General features: G+C 46.4%; 1 protein-coding gene across 2 annotated transcripts in view; it reads left to right on the top strand.

The window, feature by feature from the left end:
* psd3l (pleckstrin and Sec7 domain containing 3, like) overlaps positions 1–25,327 on the top strand; it is a 410,104-nt gene that overhangs the window by 219,161 nt on the left and 165,616 nt on the right. The window contains exon 4 of one of the 2 annotated variants that reach the window (XM_086007314.1): positions 5,606–6,073. In XM_086007314.1, the coding sequence (XP_085863440.1) occupies positions 5,606–6,073 (468 nt within the window). Of the gene's footprint in view, positions 1–5,605; positions 6,074–21,070; positions 21,238–25,327 lie in introns of those variants that run through there. The other variant, XM_086007324.1, reaches the window with a different exon arrangement.

The following is a 25,327-nucleotide window of genomic DNA, read 5'->3' as shown; positions in this document are numbered from 1 at the left end:
TTTTATGAAAGGTAAATCGTGTTTGACAAATTTATTAGTTTTTGAGGATGTAACTAGCAGGGTAGATAAAGGGGAACCAGTGGATTTAATATATTTGGATTTCCAAAAGGCATTCAATAAGGTGCCACATAAAAGGTTATTACACAAGATAAGGGCTCATGGGGTTGGGTATAATATAGTAGCATGGATAGAGGATTGGTTAATGGACAGAAAACAGAGAGTAGGAATAAATGGGTCTTTTTCAGGTTGGCAGGCTGTAACTAGTGGGGTGATGCAAGGATCAGTGCTTGGGTCCTCAGCTATTTACAGTCTATATTAATGACCTAGATAAAGGGACCGAGTGCAATGTATTCAAGTTTGCTGATGATACAAAGCTAGGTGGGACAGTAAGCTGTGAGGAGAACACGAGTCTGCAAAAGGACAGTAAGGTGACAGATGGAGTATAATGTAGGGAAATGTGAGGTTATTCACTTTGGTAGGAAGAATAGAAAAACAGACTTTTTTAAATGGTGTGAAACTTTTAAATGTTGGTGTTCAGAGAGATTTGGCTGTCCTCATGCAAGAAACACTGAAAGCTAGCATTCAGGTACAGCAAGCAATAAGGAAGGCAAATGGCATGTTGGCCTTTATTGCAAGGGGGTTGGAATATGGCTAGGACACCGGGGGGAACTCCCCTGCTCCTCTTCATAATAGTTCCATGTGATCTTTTGCATCCACCTGAGGGGGCAGACGGGGCCTCAGTTTAACGTCTCATCCAAAAGATGACATCTCTGACAGTGCAGCAGTCCTTCTGCACTGCACTGGGAGTGTCAGCCTGGATTATGTGCTCAAGTCTCTGGAGCTGGAGCGAGGCTTGAACCCGCAACCATTCTGACTCTTAGGCAAGAGTGCTACCCACTGAGCCAAGGGTGACACTTAAATTATGGCAATACAACAGGTTCGTAAGCAGAAAAGAGAAAGGGCCAGTTAACATTTCAGGTGTTGACCTCACTGATTTCTAAGGCGAGGTCTCCATCCGAAATGGTAATTCTTCGGGCCTGAAATTCCTGTTCGGGCTCAGGCGCAACTGGGATGGATCTCCACTCGAGGAACGGAAAATGGGATGGAAACAGGCTGCGCTGGGATTAGCACCCGATGTGGAGTGGGGGCATTGATCAGTGAGTCGGGAGGAGGCCCTGTGATAACCAGGGAACTCGACCCTTTGTGCCTAACAAAGGCCTCAGCATAACTTATGACAGCTGAGACATGAATACCGCCAAGGGCCCCTGACCTTGCCATAGAAGTAAGCTACTGGATCCTAGAGGGGATCCTCGCCACACCAGAGTTAAAGCTCCCGTTGGATCCATAAATCTTGCCTGTGATGGGGGGTGGGCACTGCTGACTCGGCCGGTATCCATGGCTACAGGCGGCTGGGGGGGATCTGCTGTGTATTTCCAGCATTTTCCCTCTTTATTCTTTTATTTAACAAGTTAATGTTGGTGATCCCATCTCTCTCAAGATCAGCCAGGTCCATTTTTAATGTTTTATTCATGATCCATGTCCACGATCCTGCCTGACTCGGTGTGCTGCTTGGAATAGTGATTATAAACAATCTGCACCAGAAGCACTCGCCCGCACGTTAGTCATAGATGTTTCCGGAATCTGCCAAAGCTACTTCCTCATAAGTTTTTCATGAGCAGTATTTCCAGTTTGTCTTTTAATCATCTGGCCCAGGCTCAAACCAGTAGCAGCCAGGCCATTGCTTTTCTATAACAAAATTAAAGAGCTTTGTTTAAAAAAAAAATAAAAAAAATAAACTTATTTTCAACTATTTTTTTTTTTATATCAGTGGAGACCAGTGAATGGACAGAAGTTGTGAATTTGAGGCGAAGTTAGTTCCCTTTCTGAAGGGAGAAGGGGTTGAGGAACATTCTGAGAAAACGAGTAGGTGGGGGTGTGATTTTCCTGTTCCTAAGTTCAAACATTTATGAACTAGTGCACTGTGCAACACCGAATTGTTAGTGGATGACGTTGTTTGGGCACTAGTTAGTGGATGACGTGGCCATTCACGCGCTAGTTAGTGGATGGATTGCCCTTTCGGGCACTAGTTAGTAGATGTAGTGGCAATTCAAGTGCTAGTTAGTGGATTACGTGGAGATTTGGGACAAGTTAGTGGATGATGATGCTATTTAGGCGGTAGTGGATGACGTTTAGATTCAGGCGCTAGTAAGTGGATCAACGTGATTTGGACGCTAGGTAGTGGATGATGTGGTGATTTGGATGCTAATTAGTGGAGAATGTGGCGATCAGGCGCTAGTTAGTGAATGATGTTGCGATCGGGTGCTAGTTAGTGAATGATGTGATTCAGGCGCTGGTTAATGGATGATGTGGTGATCGGGTGCTAGTTAGTGGATGATGTGGCGATTTGGACGCTGGTTAGTGGGTGATGTGGTGATCGGGTGCTAGTTAGTGGATGATGTGGTGATCCGGTGTTAGTGGATGATGTGGTGATTCAGGCGCTGGTTAATGGATGATGTGATCGGGTGCTAGTTAGTGGATGATGTGGTGATTGGGTGCTAGTTAGTGGATGATGTGACGATTTGGATGCTGGTTAATGGATGATGTGGTGATCGGGTGCTAGTTAGTGGATGATGTGGTGATCCAGTGTTAGTTAGTGGATGATGTGGTGATTCAGGCGCTGGTTAGTGGATGTTGTGGAGATTTGAGCAGTGGTTACAAAGTCCTGAAAAATTATTTGAATTAGTCACTATACTTTGTTGAATTGTGAAGATATTCTGCCTATTTAGACCATTTCCATGTGATTTTTTTTTTCCTCTTCACTGTCACTCTCCCAGGTTCCCTGGGCTGAGAGCACAGGCAAGCGATGCACTCTGAGGCCTCTGGGATGCCACCCACGAGCCAGCTGCCGCGAGATGCGTGGAAACAGCCGTGGGTGACGCCACTTTTTTCCCCTCCTATATCTGTTGGGTGGGGCGGGGGGCGGAGCTCCAAGTTTGATCCCTGGTTCTGTCCTACCTTACCTAATCTCACCGGGCTAGTAGTGCAGGTGCTACAGTTGGCTCAAGTGTTCCAGAGATATTGGCACATTTCCTGGTATTTCGCGATCGGCCTTTATTTAGCCCTGATTTATATTCTAGAGCTGCTGGCCTGAGAGCAGACATTTTGCTTAGCACTCGCCCTCATGTGACATCATAAAGATCGTCGTCGGTGACATTGGAATTGTGGTGGGACGGTAGCAACCTACATTCCAATTCATGCTACCATTGGGGTGTGTGTGCGTGTGTAACTTCATGATGCCACATTGCTACGAGTGCCTCTGCTCCCATGTTGCATGTATAACTAGGCAGGTTTTACATCAAGGAGACTCGAGTAGAGCAAGATGGAGCAAAAATTAGAGGGTTAATATCTCAACAGTAAAACCAGAACGCTTGAGTGGTTTTTTAAGTACGGAGTATTTGAACTGTGCATAAAAAAACATATTCATTCACTTTGTTTTGAAAAAATGATGCCCAAATACTTCAGAAGTCCTCGCCAAATACCAATTGGCTTTAGGAACTTGTCCAATTTAGTTGACCGGAGTTTGTGACCAAACCTATTCAATAACACACGATTGCCCTCGTGTCTGAACTGTGCCCACTTGTGCTGGTGGCCCTGGGACGGGAAGGCTATTGCTGTCTGTAAAACTAATGAAACTTATTTTGGTCCAAAAATGATAAGTCGTCATGGTCTCTGTTGATCTTGTGACGTGTCTGGCATGCTACTAACTGTGCCAGGTGTTTCAGAGTTCTTCACCCCCGTTTGCTTATGCAGGAATGTTAAAATAAAATAAAAACTTTTGCCAAGTTAGGTGAGTTGCAAATCTGCGACATCGATTAATGTCTGACCTGGTTTGTGGGGCCACATTCACAGAATCACAGAAACCCCACAATGCAGATAGAGGCCATTTCGGCCCATCGAGCCTGCACCGACACACATCCCACTCAATCCCCGTAACCCCTACACCAACACATATCCCACCCTATCCCCGTAACCCCACGTATTTAATCCCCCTAACACTAAGGGTCAATTTATCATAGCCAATCAACCTAACCCGCACATCTTTGGACTGTGGGAGGAAACCGGAGCACCCGGAGGAAACCCACGCAAACGGGGAGAATGTGCAAACTCCACACAGACAGTCACCCGAGGCCGGATTCGAACCCGGGTCCCTGGCGCTGTGAGGCAACAGTGCTAACCACTATGCCACCGTGCTGCCCTTTTTCTTTATGTCATGGTTACCATACTGCACCTTTTTCTCTGTTTTCATGCCTCTCCCAGGAGATTACATGGCTTTGGAGGTGGGAGGATGGGAAGTGTCTAGTCATGATGCTCCAGCCATCATGAGTGTGGGGCAAGCTTGATGGACCAGCTGGTCTTATCCTGCCCCTCAATTTTGTATGTTTGTCACCTGATGGAATAACAATTTCTTGTAGCTTAGAATACCACCATTCTTAGTGATGTAGGTGAAATCACTCAGCTACGTGGGAAGGGCTGTTGATAGAAGACTCTCAATGGTTGAGTGAGCACACTGCCTGGTGTGTGCCTGAGCTGTGCTGATTAGGAAAATCCCAGATTTGATCTGCACTGAGTTACCGGATAGCCACGGCACTAAATTTACCCTCAGATTGCCGCTGGGCAGGAGAGGAGACAAATCACCTATTGTCCCAGCTCCTGATGACTATCAAGTGAACGCAACTGAAAAGTATGTCTGTGTATGTTGGGCGAGACAAGACCAGGTTTGCCCCTCCACCCCCCCTGCTGTGCTGCTCGCTGATTGGGCTCCACACATGAAGAATGGCCTTTTGTGCAATGAACTGAAGAGTTGCCAGCACACGTGGGACAATATCCCAAGAAGAGTTGGCATCTTCAGGAGAGGAAGGGTAGGAAAAGGTAAGGTGTTACTGTGTGTTCATTCTTGGGTTGGGGTCTGTGACTCCCCAGTGAGCTCCTGATCCTAACGACGCCTTCTGAGCTGGGATACCAAGTGCAGTCATGGTATTCCCAGACAGGGACAAAGGGAAAACTAAAAGATTAATCAATTCCCAATCCTTTGCGCAGTATCTCCCTGAATGGCCTTAACAGTGCAACATTGACAGAAGTGGGCCGACCACTCGCTGGGCTGGTCTGACTACTCTGGTCTGGCCTGGGCTGACCACCTGCTGACCACGCACTGGTCTATGGCGGGCTGTGCACGGAATGAGGAAACCTACAATGGAAGGAGAGAAAATGCAAAATGATCAAAAACAATGTGTTTATTGGAGAAGAGAATTTATGTTATCAAGTTAAAAAAAAATCTTTTAATTATAACAGTAATTTCAAGGGCACTACAGGAGCCTCATGAAGATTTGCAATGTTGAGATTATGGTACGAGGATGTACTGTTGCAATATTTGTTGAATAGAATAGTGATGTTCCAAGAGTTACAGATACTGCTGAGAAAAGTTAACAGGTGAGATGTAGGCGATGCTTTCTGGAGCTACTTTAGGCAAGAGTATTCAGACTTGGAAGTAAAATGCGCTGATTTTCCTGTGTTTTCCTAACTGTATATCTGACTCTTGTCTCCCCAGTTTACTGATGTTGGCAGTAACAAACAAGCCAGAATTTGAGTGTGCATGGACCTCACCCAGTGAGGTGACGGATATTTTCAGCTCACAGTTTGAGCATATTATGGAATGCCAGCGACTGAAAGGCACCTCGTACAACAGCCTGGACTCCCTGGACGTGATCTCTTCCACGGACGAGAGCGAATGTGGCTTCAGCTTTGAAATGCCTCTCACCCCCATGATTCAGCAGCGAATCAAAGAAAGCAGCCAGTTCCTGGAGCACGGGGTCTCGGAGGCTGCCTCTGGCAGTAGAGTATCGCAGCGCCTTGTTATGGACATAACTGACTCTTCGGATAGCAGGTCGGAGGAGTCTGCGAGCAGCAGCGCGTCGGACAATATATTCCATAAACCTTCTCCGAGTGCCGTTGTAAATGGAGCACCTCAGCTGTTGGAGCTGTACCAGGAGGGGCGGAAAGAGCCCTCTACCTCGAGGTAAGCCTGTTTCTCCCTCCCCTTCTATTGAACTGCCAAGGAAATAGCTATCACAGTAAATACCACAGATCCATACATAATCTCGTATCTTAAAAAAAGAAATGAATCCACTTGTAAAACCAATGTTGAAATAAGGCCCCAAATTAATTGTGTTAAAGGAGCCACCGTCTTTCATCGGTTTGACAAAGAGGCCATCTGTGGGTTGATAATTGTTAATGCACTAGAGGGCTGTTGCTTCTGCTGCTGTCCATCCAATGTAAATATGAACATGCCAATCTCCCAGGAGTTTGCTCACGGTGACTCAGTCGATAGCCTGTTTGAGCTCTGGAGTGCCACGTTGTATAATGCACACTATTATTCTGCTGCTAAGGTGGATTTGTGTCCCCACTAAGGCCCCCAAGATCTATTTGCTGTTTAATAAACAATTCTTAAATAAAGTGAGTTAATTCAGAGTTTAATTACCAATCAAGCAGCAGGTCAAAATTTCAACTTTGTCTTTTTTTTAAATTGTCATTGATATTAATTAAGAGGTTGACATTCTGATTCCAGAGTGATCCTGGATTGTTTCTTTGAACATCCCACAAGGCTGTTTCTGTTTCTTCGTGCTTTCTCTTTTAAGTGTGGCACAGAAATGTGGCATTTGAATTGTGTGAGATAGCAATTGTGCACTGTGTGTCCCATTTTTAATTATATTAGTGGATCTCCCATGGCGTTGTTCATAAGTTGGTTGACGCACTGTTTTATTAGGAAAGGACCATGAAACCGTGTAAGGCGGAATGTTTTGCTCTTCTGGTATGGTGGAGTTCTCTTCCTTTAAGGCCACGGAGTCTACTTATTAAGCAAAGTACGTCCACGGTCATTCAGAGTTTAATTGCTGCTTGGTTGGCGAACGTTGAAAATTGGAACATGGTTGTCAGTTTAAGCCTCCAGCTAAGAACCTAGAACATTTTAGATTGTTTTGCATCTGTAACAGAGTGTGACATTTGGACACCCGTGATGTGCCATATGCAATATATTGCCATTGGATCTCCAGTGGTAATGCTGATGCTGAATCAGAGATTATCTATTGCAGGAGTAGGGGAGGTGGGTGGGTGGTGCTTGGGTGTGGAAATGGAGGAGGACTGCACATCTCCAGTGTGTAGATTATAGAAAGAAATGTGCAAGGCATCTGCCGACAGGCAGTGAAGCAACTTTCTTTAATTGGTTCCAGGAAAATAAATAATTAATGTTTCCATTGCAGTTGGATAGCTTGATAAAGAGCTAGCACAGCTGCATAAATACATCTTTCTGTGGAGAATTGTTGATTTTGAATTATCTATAAACAAAATAAAGCTCAGGAGATCTAATCATGGCCTCTGTCTCTTTGGGCTGGATTTTCATTGAGGAGGCGGGTAGGAGGCGGGACTACAACTTTCGGGGTTGTAGTCCCGCCTCCATCGAGTTCTAGCCAACCCACGCGATTTTGACTTGATTGACCTTGTTGAGCCCACTCAGCAGGCCAGTTAAGGGCCACCCGGCAACAGGTGACGTCACAGATTGACATTTCATCTGTCAAGATCTTTTGACAGATGAAATATCAGCGTTTCACAGCTCTTTGAAGCTGTCAAACACTGACAGTCTGTACTCCCAGGTTAATTTCTTCCTCTCAGGCTGATTTAGAGATCTCTCCAGAACAGAAAGCTGAATGCTGCAATTTTTGACAGCTCGCAGCCATTCTGCTTTCTGTGCCGTTGAGATGAGGGACTCCCGAGACCTGAAGGAAGGAAGGCTGTAAAGGTAAGCAAAGGTTAGGAGAACTTCTTTAAACACTTTACACACACCAAACACACTTACCTTTGCACTCATGCACCCATCACTCACCTGAACACCGGACATCTCGACCCCTCCAAGCCCTTCATCCCAACGGTCCGCCTCCTCTAACTTGGCGTGGTTTGGAGCTGTCGGGAATCCCACACTTCAGCATTAAAAATAGGGATTAGGCTAAAAAAAACTGCCTGTTAACAGGCAGTTAATTGGCACTAATCCCCTTCCCGCCTCGGGGAGGCGGGTCCCAGTGCGGGGCGGGTACCCGCCTCCTTTGAAACTGGCATGGAGGCGGGATGGGGTCAGCACCTCCGATTTCAGGATTTTAACCCCCTACATGCCTCCAATCCCGCCTCCACGGCCCAATGAAAATCCTGCCCTTTGTCTCTCTTCACCAGCCTCCTCCTCTGTACCTGCTTTGAAGAACACCAAATAGTTTTCTTATAAAACTCTTATCTCAAAGCTGCTCCAGCTTGTTTTCGAATTCAAAGATAATTCGAGGTAGAAAGCTATTCAACCCATCCTAGCTCATCCATCCAGAATAACCTTGAAGTCCTTCTCCCCACTTGTAGCATCTAATCGGCTCTTAATTGATTTCTGTGTTTTCTCCCCTGCTGCTACTTTTAGGAGTCCGTCCCAAGTATTGATCACTCTCTGTGTGAAGAATTTCTCGATATTTGCCTGTTACTAGTTTGAATCAGTGTCTCCTTGTCCTACTCTCACAATTCAATTTGAAATATTTTCCTTGATTTATCTTTTCCCTATCAATTACTATCGTTTATCACACTATAAAATCACCCCTTGGACGCCTCCTTTCCCGGCTGAAAATTCCTCATAACTCACACCTCTAAGACTAGACATTAGCCTTGTGGCGCTTCTCTGCACTGCTTCCAGTGCTTGAATGTCTCGCTCTTGTTTCAGTGACCAGAACTGAACCTGGTACTCAAGGTGTGGTCTGAACAGAGCATTGTCCAGTTTGCTCATTACTTCCTCTGACTTGCACTCTACTTATTTTGGCTATTCTAGTTCAGCATCCTATTGGCTTCATTTTATTCCTACTCTGTATTGGTTGGACGTGTTGAGTGTTGCATTAACGAAGATTCCTAGATCTTGGTCAACTTCATCCAGAGTTATTTCAGCATCATTCATGGAGCACGTGTGTTGCCCACATTTCCTCCTTAAGTGCAGTATTGTATACGTGTCTGCTTTAGATTTTAGCTCCTATTGTTTGATACACTTATACATTTTGCCCAACTCATGCTGTAGTTTCTGAGCTGCTTCCTCTGTTTCCATATCCCTCCTAGTTTGGTATAATTTGCAAGCTTGACCAGTTTGCATTGGGTTTCCGAGTCCAAGTCACTGATGTAAGTTAACAACAACAGTCATAACACCAATCCCTGGGGCACCCTTCGCTCCGTACTCCTCCCTCCTCCACTACCCACATGCAATTCCACTAACATAGAAACATAGAACATAGGAGCAGGAGTAGGCCATTCGGCCCCTCGAGCCTGTTCCACCATTTAATGAGATCATGGCTGATCATCCAAATTCAGTACCCTGTCCCTGCCTTCTCCCCATATCCCTTGATCCCTTTAGCCTTAAGAAATATATCCAACTCCTTCTTGAATATATTTAATGAATTGGCCTCAACTGCCTTGTGTGGTAGAGAATTCCACAGGTTCACCACTCTCTGGGTGAAGAAACTCCTCTTCAGCTCTGTCCTAAATGGCTTACCCCTTATCCTTAGACTGTGACCCCTGGTTCTGGACTCCCCCGCCATTGGGAACATCCTTCCTGCATCTAGTCTGTCTAGTCCTGTTAGAATTTTATAAGTTTCAATGAGATCTTCTCTCATTCTTCAAAACTCTACGAATATAAGCCTAATCGACCCAATCTCTCCTCGTACGTCATTCCTGCCATCCCAGGTATCAGTCTGATGAACCAGCAAGTATATGTTGTTTTCTACCCTTCAGCCAATTTCTTATCCATATCCAAGATTTATCCTGAATCCCCCACAGCTTTTAACTTGGCTAATAGCTTTTTTTTCTGTGCAACTCCAGCAAATGCCTTTTAGAAATCTAGGTGCAGCTTATTGTACGGTTTTCCACAGTCCACTTGTTGCAGCTCGTGAAAAGAGTTGTACAGGGCCTTGGTGAGACCACATCTTGAGTATTGTGTGCAGTTTTGGTCGCCTTATCTGAGGAAGAATGTTCTTGCCATGGAAGGAGTTCAGCGAAGATTTACCAGGCTGATACCTGGGATGGCAGGAATGATGAATGAGGAGAGATTGGGTCGATTGGGCTTATACTCACTGGAGTTTAGAAGAATGAGAGGGGATCTCATTGAAACTTATAAAATTCCGACAGGACTGGACAGACTAGATGCAGGAAGGATGTTCCCGATGGTCGGGGAGTCCAGAACCAGGGGTCACAGTCTAAGGATAAGGGGTAAGCCATTTAGGACAGAAATGAGGAGGAATTTCTTCACCCAGAGAGTGGTGAACCTGTGGAATTCTCTACCACAGAAGGCAGTAGAGGCCAATACATTAAATATATTCAAGAAAGAGTTGGATATATTTCTTAAGGCTAACGGGATCAAGGGGTATGGGGAGAAAGCAGGGACAGGGTACTGAGTTTGAATGATCAGCCATGATCGCATTGAATGGCAGAGCAGGCTCGAGGGGCCGAATGGCCTACTGCTGCTCCTATTTTCTATGTTTCTATGTGTTTTAAGATTTGCACCGAGAAAAATAAATACACCTATATATAGACATGATGATTGTTTTCAAATTGGCAGAATAAAACCCTGATGCTTTAATTGTGCCTCTCTGTCTCCCTCTCCTCTCAGCAGCCTCTCTCTCTCTCTCTCTCTCTCTCTCTCTCCCCGGCAAGTAAAAACTAAGCACTTGAAAATTATTTTTCCGTGAAACCTTACAACAACAACAACAACAACAACAACTTGTATTTATATAGCACTATTAACATAATAAAACGTCCCAGGGTGCTTCACAGGAGCGATATAAATGAAAATTTGACACCGAGCAACATGAGATGTTCGGGTAGATGACCAAAAGCTTGGTGAAAGTGGTAGGTTTTAAGGAGCATCTTAAAGGAGGAGAGAGAGGCTTAGGGAGGGAATTCCAGAGCTCCGGGCCGTGGCAGCTGAAGGCACGGCTGCCAATGGTGGAGCGATTAAAATCGGGGATGCTCACGAGGCCAGAATTAGAGGAGCGCAGAGATCTCGGAGATTTGGTAGAGATTACAGAGATAGGGAAAAATAGTCTAATAATTGTGGTTCAACTTGTTTTCAAACATTTGGAAAAACAACTACAATTTAAGCCCGAGAAAAAACACACTTTGTAACAGTGAGAGACTTCTGCCTTATGCTGGGAGATTCTTTACACTGCATACATTCAAACTGCAGCATTCTGAGAATTGCAGACTGACTTGATACTGGTAATTCCCATCAACCATCTGAGTGATCATTCTCGGAATCATGACCTTGGAGAAGCACTGAGGCCTCCAGTAAAAAGTTGAATGAAAGTATTCATAGACACAAAGGCCAATTTGATCGGTAAGTTTTATCATGTTATTGTGAAATTTAAAAAGTATTTCTATTGTTAGAAACTTTATTTTGAGCCTCAGGTTTTTGAGATTGTGAGAAAGGAAAAAATGGTGCATGAGATTTAGAAGCATTTTGAGCAACTTCGATAGTTTCAGTTTGCATTTGTTGCGGTAGATTCTGCCCACTCCTCGTAGTAACTGAGTTTTCATTCGTTGCTGTTTTTTTTAAAAATAGGACATTTAATCCGTTCAACTCTGTATGCTGTCAGTGCATGACACAGGATGTGTGATGGCTGAGCTGTGGACAGAGTGTGCCTACAGCTTTACTGGTTTTCAGTTGAGATTAGGGGACACAGTTGAGGTCTTGTCCTGCTGAGGAGGGGAATACCCAGCACACAAACTCTGACCAGAAAATCCAAGCCAGATATTTTAATGGACAAAAGTCTAATGGCCAAACATGTCCTTATTACTGCATTGAATGGGAAAACTAGGTTGGAGGTTGGTGCTAACCTTTGGTGCTAACCTTTTATTGCGCCTCTTTTATACTGCTCGCCTTCACTGCAGTTCTTCTTCCTTCTTAAGCAGTCCCTTGGAACCGAGGATGACTTGCTTCCACACTAAAAACGAGTTCTCAGGTGACTGATGAGTCCAATGCGGGACCTTACAGTCTCTGTCACAGGTGGGGAGCACTACGACTGTTGCTGTTGTGGTCCTGACGTTCCAGGTCCCGAACTTCATTTTAAAGGGTGGAAGATGCCTGTGCGTGAATTCCTTTAACGTGGGGTGGCCGTTGCACACCAGCTACCACACGGGCTTGACAGAGCAAGGTCTTGGTCCAATGGCACCGCAGGACACACTCACTGGAATGAGACACGGCGGGACACACTCACTGCAGTTAATGCTGAAGACAATGCCGGACGCTTACAGGTGGTGTTCCCGACGTGTCAGTAATTCTTGTGCCACTGGTGATTACACCACTCCTTGCGGTAACGGCAAGCTCCGAATCACTAATACCGTGTGCCGCCAAGAAGACCCTACTGTTCAAATGGATTGTCGCTGCCTCAGAAACTTTGCATTTGGCAACTCTCCTACTATTAAATCTTCCTTGTATTAAAGTGGCAGTAGGTTGCGGAAAAGAGTTTTACTAACCTTTATACGTTTACAAAAGAATAAGTTGGCAGCAGTTGCGTTGAAATCCAATGTTCTGTCATTTTCCTGTGACGCCGTCCTTACAAAAGTGACAAGTGACTGTACTCGCTCTTTCCTCTTCCCCCTTTCCACCAAAATGAAGGCTTCAGGAGGGCAGAGAGGACCATTTCTGCCCGGGATGGGCGGGGTTAAGTTGGGCCTAGGAACCTGCAGTGGAACCTGATTGTCAGGGTTCTGCATCGTATTCCTTGTCTCTTCAAATACCAGTGGGTGGAGGGGAGAAGAGCGAGCTCTGGCTAGATCTTCCTCTTGCCCTCCTCCACGTGCGAAGGGGGCATGTCTGATGGTGGTCCAGGGAGATTCCGCCAACTCCACCCATAAAAGGCCGCGGCGGGACTTGGAAAGCTGGCGTGAGGAACGCCGAGGTCCCAGGAGCTCCCTAGAGAAAGGTAATCGGATAGATCAATTATCTGAAAATTGCTTCTTTAGGAGCCAAACAAAAAAACTTACCCGCAAGCCTGCCTTCAGCCCAGTAAGAGCCTCCCCGAGCCCATTTTTCCACAGCAAGACAGCATTCTGACATCGGCTGTCCAATCGGAGCGGGCGCCTGCAGCACGCCCAACCTTGACCGTGCCAATGTCCCCGACCCTGAGATTTGAGATGGCAGCTACGTCGCGTGCTACAAGCGGATGGGTGGTTTGCTCCTCTGCCGCTTATGCCGGCGGAGCAACCTCCCCCGCCCCCCGCGAGTTTCAGGGCCCTCGTCCCTTTGCAGCGGGAGCCGCGTTGCGTGTCAAAAAGGTGAAGCACTGTTGTTGCTGCTGCGGCCAGTTTCTATCATTATTTACCCGTATGCGGACTCGGCATATTATTCCAGCCATCTTTAGAGTATTGTCATCGGAGACGTGCAAGGCGCGGAGTCCCCCAGATAGTTCAGTTAGTGGGAGTGATTCAACGACGTGGGACATGGTTTGCATTTGCTGAGATTACAGTGGCCCCACGCAGGTGAATATTTGAGGCGCACTGTCCCTGTCCAGTTTGATGGCGGTTGAGAAGTGTCCAGTTGAATCCCGGTTGATGGTCTGTCGGGGCGGAGATGATCTGGTGATTTATCGAAGCATCTGCACTCCACTCTCCACTCCAGCCAGTTGGTGAGGAAAAGTCAAGGAAAGGGGACAGGTTGACCATATTGGGTGTCTCGAATGGAGCTGTTGGCGGACAGAACAAATCATAGTGAATTGGCAATGTGATCTTTGACACCAGTTTTACTACTGCATCTGAATGATGACGATTTGGAGGAGTTATGTTGAAGAGAACTGGTAACCAGGGGAGGGAAGTGGTGCGCTGTGACTGACACAAGACGCATTGTAGCGTGCAGTTCAGTATCCACCAGCTTAGTGTGCAGTGAGCGAGCCCAAATGGAACACAATATTCCGCAACTGAGTAGCAAAGTACGCGAGTAGATGAGCGTAAAGTGGAGGCTGTTGCTCCCCAGGCAGAGCCGGAAAATCTTGGTGATCCGGTTATTTTGGGTTGTGACTTTCTCGGCAGTTTTCAGTCGATGGGTTTTGTAGGTTAGTGAGCAGCCAAGGGTGAGGTCCATGTAAACAGGGCGAGCATTGTGCTTGAGGAGTTGACCATTTAAGATGGTACAGTAGTGAGTTCATGAGAGGCAGGTGGAGGACATTGTGGTATTTGGTTGATGACGTCATTTCAGGCAGCACTCCGCCATTAGGTTGCTTTCATTAGTGAGTGTGGTTTCTGTTATAAATGTCATCATCAAGAAACTACTTATGAAATAACGCTGGACGGCCAGCTGGTGGCGCTGTCCAAGGAGTATAAATACTCGGGCATGGGCCCCAGCTTGCCAGGGACATTTTGTAAGACAAGGAGCTAGTGAAATACAACTCGACTTCCATGTTCTGAAACAAGTTGATTAAAGCCTTGCTTTATGCTCAAACCAAGTGTGTAGTGAGTTTTATTACATCAGTTTCCAGGCTGGAAAAGTCACTAGCTTGAGTAGCAAAGGTACTGTCATCAGCACAGATGAATTTCTGCGATCAGGTCACAGGGAGGTCATTTATGTACAGATTAAAAATGCATAACGCTAGAACTGATCCCTGTGGGAGGACAATGCTTTGGGAACCTCCAGGAGCTGGTGCAGTCAGCCATGTGTACGCTGGAACCGCAGCCCCATAGCAGTAATTCAACCAATCAGGTGGCCCAATGTGGCAGGACATCTTTGCCAGAAGACCAGACAGTGAGTGTCATAGGCTGCTGTCAGTTCGAGGAAGGCGAGACCTGGCTTTGGGTTTCTCCTGAACACCCTGTCCAATGGAAGTGGTTAGGGCGAGTCCTTGGCCACAAGGGCTGCAACCACGGCGGAAACCAGCTTGGTCTGGGCCCAGCACTGTGTCGAGTACTGGAGATAATGAAAAGCGAGTTAAGCGTGTATTACAGAGTGCGCGTCTGTGCAGTTTTACAGTGCCCATGTTTCAGAGTGTTGCAAGTGTGGTCTGTGATTCTCTCACTGTGCAGTGTGGGTGTACACAGCTACATTCTTCAATTTTCGCTGGAGGAGGTGTGTGAAAATATCACAACACAGAGCAATCTGTCATGTCGCGTTTTACTACTTTGCACAGCAGGTACGGCACCACGTGACTTAAATGTTATGTTTCGTGTTTTTTTTTACAAAAAACGAGCCATTTTGTTCTTTACTTTTTGCTGAGCATGTCCTTGTTGAGATCAGCACCAACTGGGAAGGAACGTTGGATTGAGCTCGATGGTAGAGGATGTTTCGAACACCTTGCTGACCAAGAGCCGCGAATGTGAGAAGCAGAAGCACCTTATTGCTCAGGCGATGGATGTGTAAACGGCTGTGCAGAGCTGTGCCAGGTCGGTGAGGGTGTTCAGATACTTTTTCAGAACGCCAGGTTGAAAGCTTGCCCCGTTGAAGCTGGACAGCAGTGTCTCTCGCTGCTCAAAGCCCTAGAACCAATGAGTGAATAAACCGACTAAATTACCCTCGCTCTCAACCAGTTAGAAATAACCGCCTTGTTCTCGGGGAGATGCTATAAATTGCCGTCTTTAAAATAGGCAGAAGCAGAACATTCCATTTCTGTCGACTACACTGTCAAACTTGTGGAAGATTGTACGTCATGGAGAGGTGGAGAATTTATTATTATCCTATTCTTTTACTTTTTCTTATTGATTTCTCCTGTCCTCGAGGTCCAGTTTGGCTTTTGCCATACGCTGCCGACCCCGATACTAACTAGGAAGGCATCCTAGCTCATCCGTCCAGAAGGACCCTTCAGTTCCCCTCGCTTCTCCTCATCGCACTATCTTAACAGTTTCTGAAATGAATGATACCGGGGCTTAAAGGGTTCAATTTATGAGGACAGGTTGCATAAACTTGGCTTGTATTCCCTTGAGTTTAGACGGTTGAGGGGTGATCTCATCGAGGTGCTTAAAGTGATAAAGGGATTCGATCGGGCAGATACAGAGAAGCTATTTCCTCTGATGGGGGATTTCAGAACATGAGGGCATAATCTTAAAATTAGAGCTTCGCCGGTTAGGAGAGAAATCAGGAAGCACTTGTTCCTCACAAAGGGTAGTGGAAATCTGGAACTCCCTCCCCTGAAAAGGCTTTGGATGCTGGGGGTCGGGGGGGTTAACTGAAATTTTCAAGGCAGATCGATAGATTTTTGTTGGGTAATCGTACCAAGGAATATAGAGCAAATGATGGTAAATAGAGTTAAGGTGCAGTTCAGCCATGATCTAATTGAATGGTAGAGGAGACTCGAGGGGCTGAATGGTTTACTCCTGTTCCTGTGACAAATGATTCCAAGGTATTTGGGGCAACCTGTGCGGGCTTGGGCAGAAGTGGAATGTTGAGAGTGCCACTGCCATTTGCAGTCAAGAGGAAAGGCCCATGAACCGTTCCCCGGCTTTGCTGCTCCGTACCTGCCCACGGGAAGCTTCCCGAATGGTTTGGGCTCTCGACGGCGTTTGAGGAATGCTAACGACATGTTGATTTGTGGGAGTGGTTCCTTTGCTGGAATGTGTTACTCCAACTTACATTTCTATAGCGCCTTTAACGTAGGAAAACATCCCAAGGTGCTTCACCGGAGCGTCATCAAACAAAGTATGACACTGCGCCACACAAGGAGATACTAGGACAGATAACCAAAAGCTTGGTCAAAGAGGTAGGTCTCATCGAGTTCAGCTAACTGCTCGAGTGTTATCTTCTATTCGATTCCATTACTCAGTCTTACTTATGCACAGAAGAAGTTGTTTAATTGAAATCACTATTAAGTCACTGCGCTCTTCTACCAGGGTTTCAATTTTCGCGGAGCGGTGGGTGGTCAGGGTCGTTCATAGGTGTTCCCCAGCGACCTGACCGCATGTTCTAGGGTGCCCACAAGAGGGTGGCAGACGTGACCAGTTCACCATCACGCCTTTTGCCCCAGGTGATCTGAAGGGAGGTGTCATCGGGCTTACTCGAGCAATTGTTACCAAGTGAGAAGTGAAGGTACAATATGGCGCCATCAAAGTTACAAAATATTTACAGCACAGAAACCGGCCATTTATCCCAACTGGTCCATCGCCGGTGTTTATGCTCCACACGAGCCTCCTCCCACCCCTCTTCATCTCACCCCATCAACATATCCTTCTATTCCTTTCTCCCTCATCTAGCTTCCCTTTAAATGTATCTACGCTATTCGCCTCAGCCACTCCCTGTTCCACATTCTAACCACTCTGAGTAAAGAAGTTTCTCCTGAATTCCCTATTAGATTTTTAAGTGACTATCTTATATTTATGGCCCCACATTCTGGCCTCGCCCATATGTGGACACATCACAGTAGTTTGTTTCTTAATTGAGAGTGTTTGGGGGAGGAGAAACGTAGCTAACCCTTGAAACCTGAATGCTGAAAATCTGTGCGTGTCAAACAAACAATTACAGTTTTTTTCCAGGTGGGACTGGATGGGGTAACTCTGGATTTACTCTACCCGCCTACCTAATGATTAGTTATTGCAGGGATTCCTGGCAAAGCACTGGATTGACAACTGTCTCATCACCCGTGGAACCCAGGCTCGCATCCAGTCCAGCTGATGGGGGTGAAACTCTTCTCTCCCTGCTAGCCTGACTGATCCTTTGTGAAATAAGTTTAGCAGTTTCAGCCCAGTGGACACAAACTTGGCCAACATTTGGGGACCGATTGATTGGCAGTCTCCCTGAGAGAAGTCGGAAGGATGGTGGGCTGCGGGGTGGAAGTGTGGAAATTCTCACTGGTGCAATAGGGGATATTCTGACGTTCGGGTTAAGACACACTGTTGAGACAGAAGTCTCTGATTTTAACTCCGGGTGGGTTTTGGGCGGTGAGGTGAGGCTGTGGTGCTGTGGAAATCAGGCCCGGGCCGTTTGAACACCTGGGCCTCACCAACATGTGGCCGCTCCATTTCCTGCGCAGGAAGTCAGCGGGAAGAACAGACTGGGTGGATCAGAGGGGGGAAAAAAGTCCCTTTTTCAGCTTCTTCCTCTACTGACCACTTTAAGATGGTGCGAAATCCACTGCGGCTTCCCCGCTCAGGCCTGAGTTAAAATTGCAGTCGGGTCCCGATGGCGTCATGGAGGATCCCGCCAGTTTGTGGACGAGTTTCCTTGCTGCCTGCTCGGTAGAGTGGACTCAAATCATGGAGGGTGGGATGCTGGCCTCTCCAGGGTGGGGTAAGTAACCCGAGTGATTTTTAACTACCCGCCCGATTTCCGCTGGGCCGGAAGGGTTCAAATCAACCCCTCAGAATAGAGGGAACGTTACTTAGTACCTGGCCAATGCTATAGCTGATTTGAGAGTGTTTGGTGTGACAAACTGTACAGGGCGCTGGTGAGACCACACCTGGAGTACTGCGTACAGTTTTGGTCTCCTTATTTAAGGAAGGATATACTTGCATTGGAGGCAGTTCAGAGAAGGTTCACGAGGTTGATTCCGGAGATGAAGGGGTTGTCTTATGAAGAAAGGTTGAGCAGGTTGGACCTATAATCATTGGAGTTTAGAAGAATGAGAGGTGATCTTATTGAAACATATAAGATTTTGAAAGGGCTTAGAACATAAGAACATAAGAAATAGGAACAAGAATAGGCCACTTGGCCCCTCGAGCCTGCTCCGCCATTCAATAGATCATGGCTGATCTAGGGCTCAAAGCCACTTCCTGCCCACTCCCCATAACGTTGACAGGGTAGATGCAGAGAGGATGCTTCCACTCGTGGGGGGAATCTAGAACTAGGGGGCATCACTTCAGAATAAGGGGTCGCCCATTTAAATCGGAAATGTGGAGGAATTTCTTCTCTGAGGGTTGTGAATCTTTGGAATTCTCTTCCCCAGGGAGCTGTGGAGGCTGGGTCATTGAATATATTTAAGGTGGAGATAGACAGGTTTTTGAAAGGTAAGGAAGTCAAGGGTTATGGGGAGCGGGCAGGGAAGTGGAGTTGAGGCCAAGATCAGATCAGCCATGATCTTAGTGAATGGCGGAGCAGGCTCGAAGGGCCAAATGACCTACTCCTGCTCCTATGTCTTATGTTCTTATGTTAAAAGTGGAAATGTAGACCACTCACCACTACTGACGTTGATCCACTTAATGCATTCCAGAATTTAAAAAGGCAGGAAGTAAAGCCTATATTTTATTGGGTAGTTCTTTTATATTTGAAAATCTAAAAATTGGAATTTTTAGTATTGAATTGGAAGCGCTAGATTGAGACCTTGGTTTTGTTTGGGAACGGAAGACCATTCAAAAGTAAATGCTAGTGGCCAGTGAGAGCTAGACTGAACTGTGTCCAATGCTGAGAGCCCTTTTAATCTCTGGGAGTTGAGGAGTGACCAGTGGTCATAGAAACATAGAAGATAGGAGCAGGAGTAGGCCATTCGGCCCCTCGAGCCTGTTCCGCCATTCGATGAGATCATGGCTCATCATCCAAACTCAGTACCCCGTACCTGCCTTCTCCCCATATCCCTTGATACCTTTAGCTCTAAGAAATATATCTAACTCCTTCTTGAATATATTTAAAGACTTGGCCTCAACCGCCTTCTGTGGTAGAGAATTCCACAGGTTCACCACTCTCTGGGTGAAGAAATTCTTCCTCATCTCTGTCCTAAATGGCTTAATTTTCCTCTTCTTGCTGGCGACAGACCTTAAACCACCAAAACTTCATAGTGATATATAGCTCAGAATACTCTCTTCAGGCACAACCCAAATTTGGAAGGACAAAATATGATTTTACACTTGGTACTTTATCACTGTTGAAATTCCACATGCTCATCATACTCAAAGTTGTGTGTATAGCATGTGCCATCACTCACTTCCTGTAATGATACTCAAGCGTGGTTCTGTGGGTAGCACCCTCGCCTCTGAGTCAGAAGATTGTGGGTTCAAGTCCCACTCCACAATACCGAGTGCTGCACCGTCGGAGGTGCCGTTAAACTGAGGCCCTGTCTGCCCTCTCAGGTGGTCTTAAAGAATTCCACGGCACTATTTTGAAGATGATCAGAGGTGTTATCCCTGGTGTCCTGGCCAATATTTATACCTCAACATTACTAAAACAAATTATCTGGTCATTATCACATTGCTATTTGTGGGAGCTTGCTGTGTGCAAATTGGCTGCCACATTTCCTACATTACAAGTGACTACACTTCAAAAAGTACTTTGGCTGTAAAGCACTTTGGGATGTCCAGTGGTCATGAAAGGCGCTATGTAAATGCAAGTTTTTCTTTCTAATCCTAGTGACAACAATGCAGTGTGAACATATCCGAGAAAGGTAAATTTGGATCTCAATGTGCTGCTTTGGGTGTCATTGTGGAGTGCAATCGATATTCTAGACCCACGAGTGTAAAATACTACATGTAACTAAGTGGCCAGTCTTTATGGCAATTATCACATAAGAATTGTCGCAAGGGCTGTAATGCTGTAAGCATCTTCTTCTTAGGCAGTCCCTCGGAACTGAGGATGATTTGCTTCCACATTAAAAATGAGTTCGATTAGTCCAATGCGGGACCTACAATCTCTGTCACAGGTGGGGCAGACGGTGGTTGAAGGGGTGGGTGGGTGGGTGGGGTGCTTGGGTTGACGTGCGCTGCTTGCACTTGGCTTCCGCTTGCTCCCGGCGAAGAGACTCGAGGTGTTCGGCGCCTTCCCGGATGCTTCTACTCCACTTTGTGCGGTCTTGGGCCAGGGATTCCCAGGTGTCGGTGGGGATGTTGCACTTTTTCAAGGAGGCTTTGAGGGTGTCCTTGAAGCATTTCCTCTGCCCACCTGGGACTCTCTTGCCGTGCCGGAGCTCCGAGTAGAGCGCTTGTTTTGGGAGTCTCGTATCAGGCATGCGGACAATGTGACCTGTCCATCGGAGCTGATTGAGTGTGCAGTGTGTGAGTCTGTCTCTCTCTCCCACTCTCTCTCTCTCTCTCTCCCTCCAGGCTAGCAGGCAGGGTTTAGGATCTCTGCTGCATGCAACTTAATAAGCAGAATACCAGTCACATGGGCCCTGAATTTAGAAGTGCATGGTGACGAGAGATCTCCTATCTGACTGCTATGGCCTGCTTTGTGTACGGGTGCTTCTCGCAGCCCAAATTCTCTGATGCAGAAAATGACTTGACTCAGTAAGTCTCGACCCTTGACTTTGCATGACTTGATTGTTTCCGTGACGATGCTCATTAGTGGTCTGTGTGTGTGTGCGAGAGCTGCCTCGTGAGTTGTTGTGGAGTATCATTTGTGACCCTCCCCTTTTAAGCGTTGGATGTAATTCACAGACACCACAAGCTCTAACTGAATACAAAAAGCACACAAGCTGCTTCCAGGGCTGAAACAGCAGGACGGTATCTTTCGCGTTTACCTGCTGAGAAGAGGGATCAGTTTACAGCTTGCGGTGTAACTCTCCTCTGACTCGGCAGGTGAATGAGACCTGGGTGCCACTAGCAAGCCTGCTAACTCCTGACTCCAACAACTGCTCACTTAGTGAGAGAATGTGGTGTGTGTAAAAGTCGGGGCTTGCTGCCTCACTGCAGGCCCCATTAGCAGGTCGTACATTGTAACTTTAGCTAGGCTCTTGATCACTGGCCCGGGCGGAAAAAATAAATTCTACAGCCCTTTATTCATGTTGATTAAAATTCAGTATTTGGTAGCCAAATGATCGCAGGCCAGTCTCTCTCGGTGACTTATTTTGACAGCAGTTACTGGTGTAACCTGTTCAGTACACAGATTACCACTACTTTGCACCTTCAGCCCAAGCGTTGTATTGTAGGGTATATATATGTTTGTGTGCCATGGTGCAGCCTCGAACAGATTGAAATGTTGGGCGAATCCCGATTGTATTGACTTCTTATAATGAGCGCACCCCGAAAGTGGCATTAACTTGCATTTTTTTGTCACACACCATCTGAGTACAATTCTTACACATTATATCGAATTACATAGAATCTACAGCACAGATAGAATCATAGAATGGTTACAGCACAGAAGGAGGCCTGTCGAGCCTGTGCCGGCTCTCTGCAAGATCACCAGCTAGTCCCACTCCCCCGGCCTTTTCCCCGTAGCCCTGCAAATTTTTTTCCTTCAGGTACTTCTTCAATTCCCATTTGAAAGCCACGATTGAATCTACCTCCACCACCCTTTCAGGCAGTGCATTCCAGATCCTAACCACTCGCTGCGTAAAAAAGTTTTCCTCATGTCGCCTTTTGTTCTTTTGCCAATCACCTTAAATCTGTGTCCTCTGGTTCTCGACCCTTCCACCAACGGGAACAGTTTCCCTCTATCTACTCTGTCTAGACCCCTCGATTTTGAACACCTCTATCAAATCTCCTCTCAACCTTCTCTGCTCTAAAGAGAACAACCCCAGCTTCTGTAGTCTATCCACGTAACTGAAGTCTCTCATTCCTGGAATCATTCTTGTAAATCTTTTCTGCACCCTCTCTAAGGTCTTCACATCCTTCCTAAGATGCAGTGCTCAGAATTGGACACAATACTCCAGTTGAGGCCAAACCAGTTTTATAAAGGTTCATCATAACTTCCTTGCTTTTGTACTCTATGCCTCTATTTATGGCCAGGATCTCGTATGCTTTTTCAACCGCTTTCTCAACCTGCCCTGCCACCTTCAACGATTTGTGCACATTGACCCCCAGGTCTCTCTGTTCATGCATCCCCTTTAGGATTGGACCCTGTAGTTTATCTTGTCTCTCGTTCTTCCTTCCAAAATGTATCACTTCACACTTTTCTGCATTAAATTTCATCTGCTACATGTCCGCCCATTTTACCAGCCTGTCTATGTCGTCTTAAAGTCTATCACTATCCTCCTCACTGTTCACTATACTTCCAAGTTTTGTGTCATCTGCAGATTTTGAAATCGTGCCCTGTACAACCAAGTCCAAGTCATTAATATATATCAAGAAAAGCAGTGGCCCTAGAACCGACCCCTGGGGAACACCACTGTATAACTTCCTCCAGTCCGAAAAACAACCATTCACCACTACTCTCTGTTTCCTGTCACTTAGCCAATTTCGTATCCATGCTGCCACTGTCCCTTTTATTCCATGGGCTTCAATGTTGCTGGCAAGCCTATTATGTGGCACTTTATCAAACGCCTTTTGGAAGTCCATGTACGCCACGTCAACCGCATTGCCCTCATCAACCCTCTCTGTTACCTCATCAAAAACTCGATCAATTTAGTTAAATATATTGGGCTAAAAATTGAGCAGCGCCCCATTTGGTGCACTAACTTCACTGGGGCGCTACTTTTAGCCCCAGAAAAATTAGTGCCCCCGCACCGGAATTTGAGTGGTTGCGCCCCAAGAGGGAAGCGGGGTGCTACTGGAAGCGCCCCGCATCCCTCTTGGGGCGCTGCGAGTCAATATCATGGTGCTACATGCCGTGGTATTGCAGGCCTTCCCTTATTAATGAGGCCCTCTTAGAGCGCTAATGGGAGGCGCAAAGCAACCCAATTTTTCCCCCAATTTGCCTTTTACAAATCCGTGCTGGCTTTCCTTAATTCATCTAAGTGACTCTTAACTTTGTCCCTGATTATCATTTCTAAAAGCTTCCCCACTACTGAGGTTAAACTGACTGGCCTGTAGTTGCTGGGTGAACAAGGGTGTAACATTTGTAATTCTCCAGTCCTCTGGCATCACCCCCGTATTTAAGGAGGATTGGAAGATTATGGCCACGCCTCCATGATTTCCTCCAAAACTTCCCTCGGCATCCTAGAATGCATCCCATTCGGTCCTGGTGACCTATCTACTTTAAGTACAGACAGCCTTTCTAGTACCTCCTCTTTATCAATTTTTATCTCATCCAGTATCTCCACTGCCTCCTCTTTCACTATGACTTTGACAGCATCTTCCTTGGTGAAGACAAATCCAAAGTAATCATTTAGTATCTCAGCCATGCCCTCCGCCTCCATGCGTAGGTCTCCTTTTTGGTCCCTAATCGGCCCCACCCCTCCTCTTACTACCCTTTTACTATTTATACGCCTATAGAAGACTTTTGGATTACCTTTTATGTTGGCTGCCATTCTATTCTCATACCCTCTCTTTGCCCCTCTTATTTTTTCACTTCTCCTCTGACCTTTCTATATATAGCCTGATTCTCAAATGTATTTGCAACCTGTCATCTTCACTCTTTTTCTGCTTCATCATATTCTCCATCTCTTTCATCATCCAGGGAGCTCCAACTTAAGTTGCCCTGCCTTTCCCCCGAGTGGGAATTTATCTCAACTATACCTGAACTGAGATGCACTTGGGACTCCTGCACTGATCCTCCTTGTCTGTCTGGCAGTCACCCATTTCCTCTTGGCCTGCACACCCTTACGCTGCGGGGTGACCACCTCCTGAAACATGCTATCCACGTAGCTCTCAGCCTCACGGATGCACCGCAGTGATGCCAGCCGCTGCTCAAGCTCTAAAACCAGGAGCCCGAGCTCCTCCAGCTGACGACACTTCCTGCACACCTGGTTGTCCAGGACACTGGAAGTGTCCTGCATTTCCCACATGGCACGAGATGTGCATTCCACGGGACTGAGGTGCCCTGCCATCCCTCGACTTAATAGATTATTAACTAACTTAACAGAAATAAACTCAAGACTTTAAAAAAAGAACAATCACCAGCTACTCACCAATTTGTTCTTTTTCTCTTCAGCTCCTTCCCTCCTTCCTTTGCGCTGACGTCGCTTACCTTGCTCCCTGACGCTCGCACTCTCTCCGGGCTCTCGGGCCTACCTTTATCTCCAGCCACTCCTCTCGCTCTCTTCCTCCCTCTGAATTCCCACCCTCTCCAAATTCCCAAATTAGCACTCTGTCTTGAAGCACTCCATTTAGGATCACTCTGTGCAGCCCACTCTCTAACAGGCCATTCGGCCCGACTGGGCCATGTCGGTCATTTTTACTTCACACGAGCCTCCTCCCACACTAATTACCTCTTCCCACTCTGCCCCCGTATTGCTCTTCCCTTCTGCCTCATGTATGTATCAAGCCTAGCCTTAAATGCATCAATGCTCCCTGCTTCACGTGGCAGCAAGTTCCACATTTTCAGCACTCTGTAAAGAAATTCCTCCTAAATTCTTTATTTGATCTATTAGTGGCTATCATATTTATGCCCCCTTGTTCTAGACTGCCCCACAAGCGAAAACAGTTTCTCCATATCCATCCTATCGAATCCCTTCATAATTTTAAAGATCTCTATATCGGGTTTCTTCTTAATCTT

This window comes from Somniosus microcephalus, chromosome 2 (assembly GCF_052327205.1).
Source record: "Somniosus microcephalus isolate GS21.2 chromosome 2, FLI_Smic_1.0, whole genome shotgun sequence".
NCBI lineage: Eukaryota > Metazoa > Chordata > Chondrichthyes > Squaliformes > Somniosidae > Somniosus > Somniosus microcephalus.
This window is presented reverse-complemented; position numbering and strand designations above follow the sequence as displayed.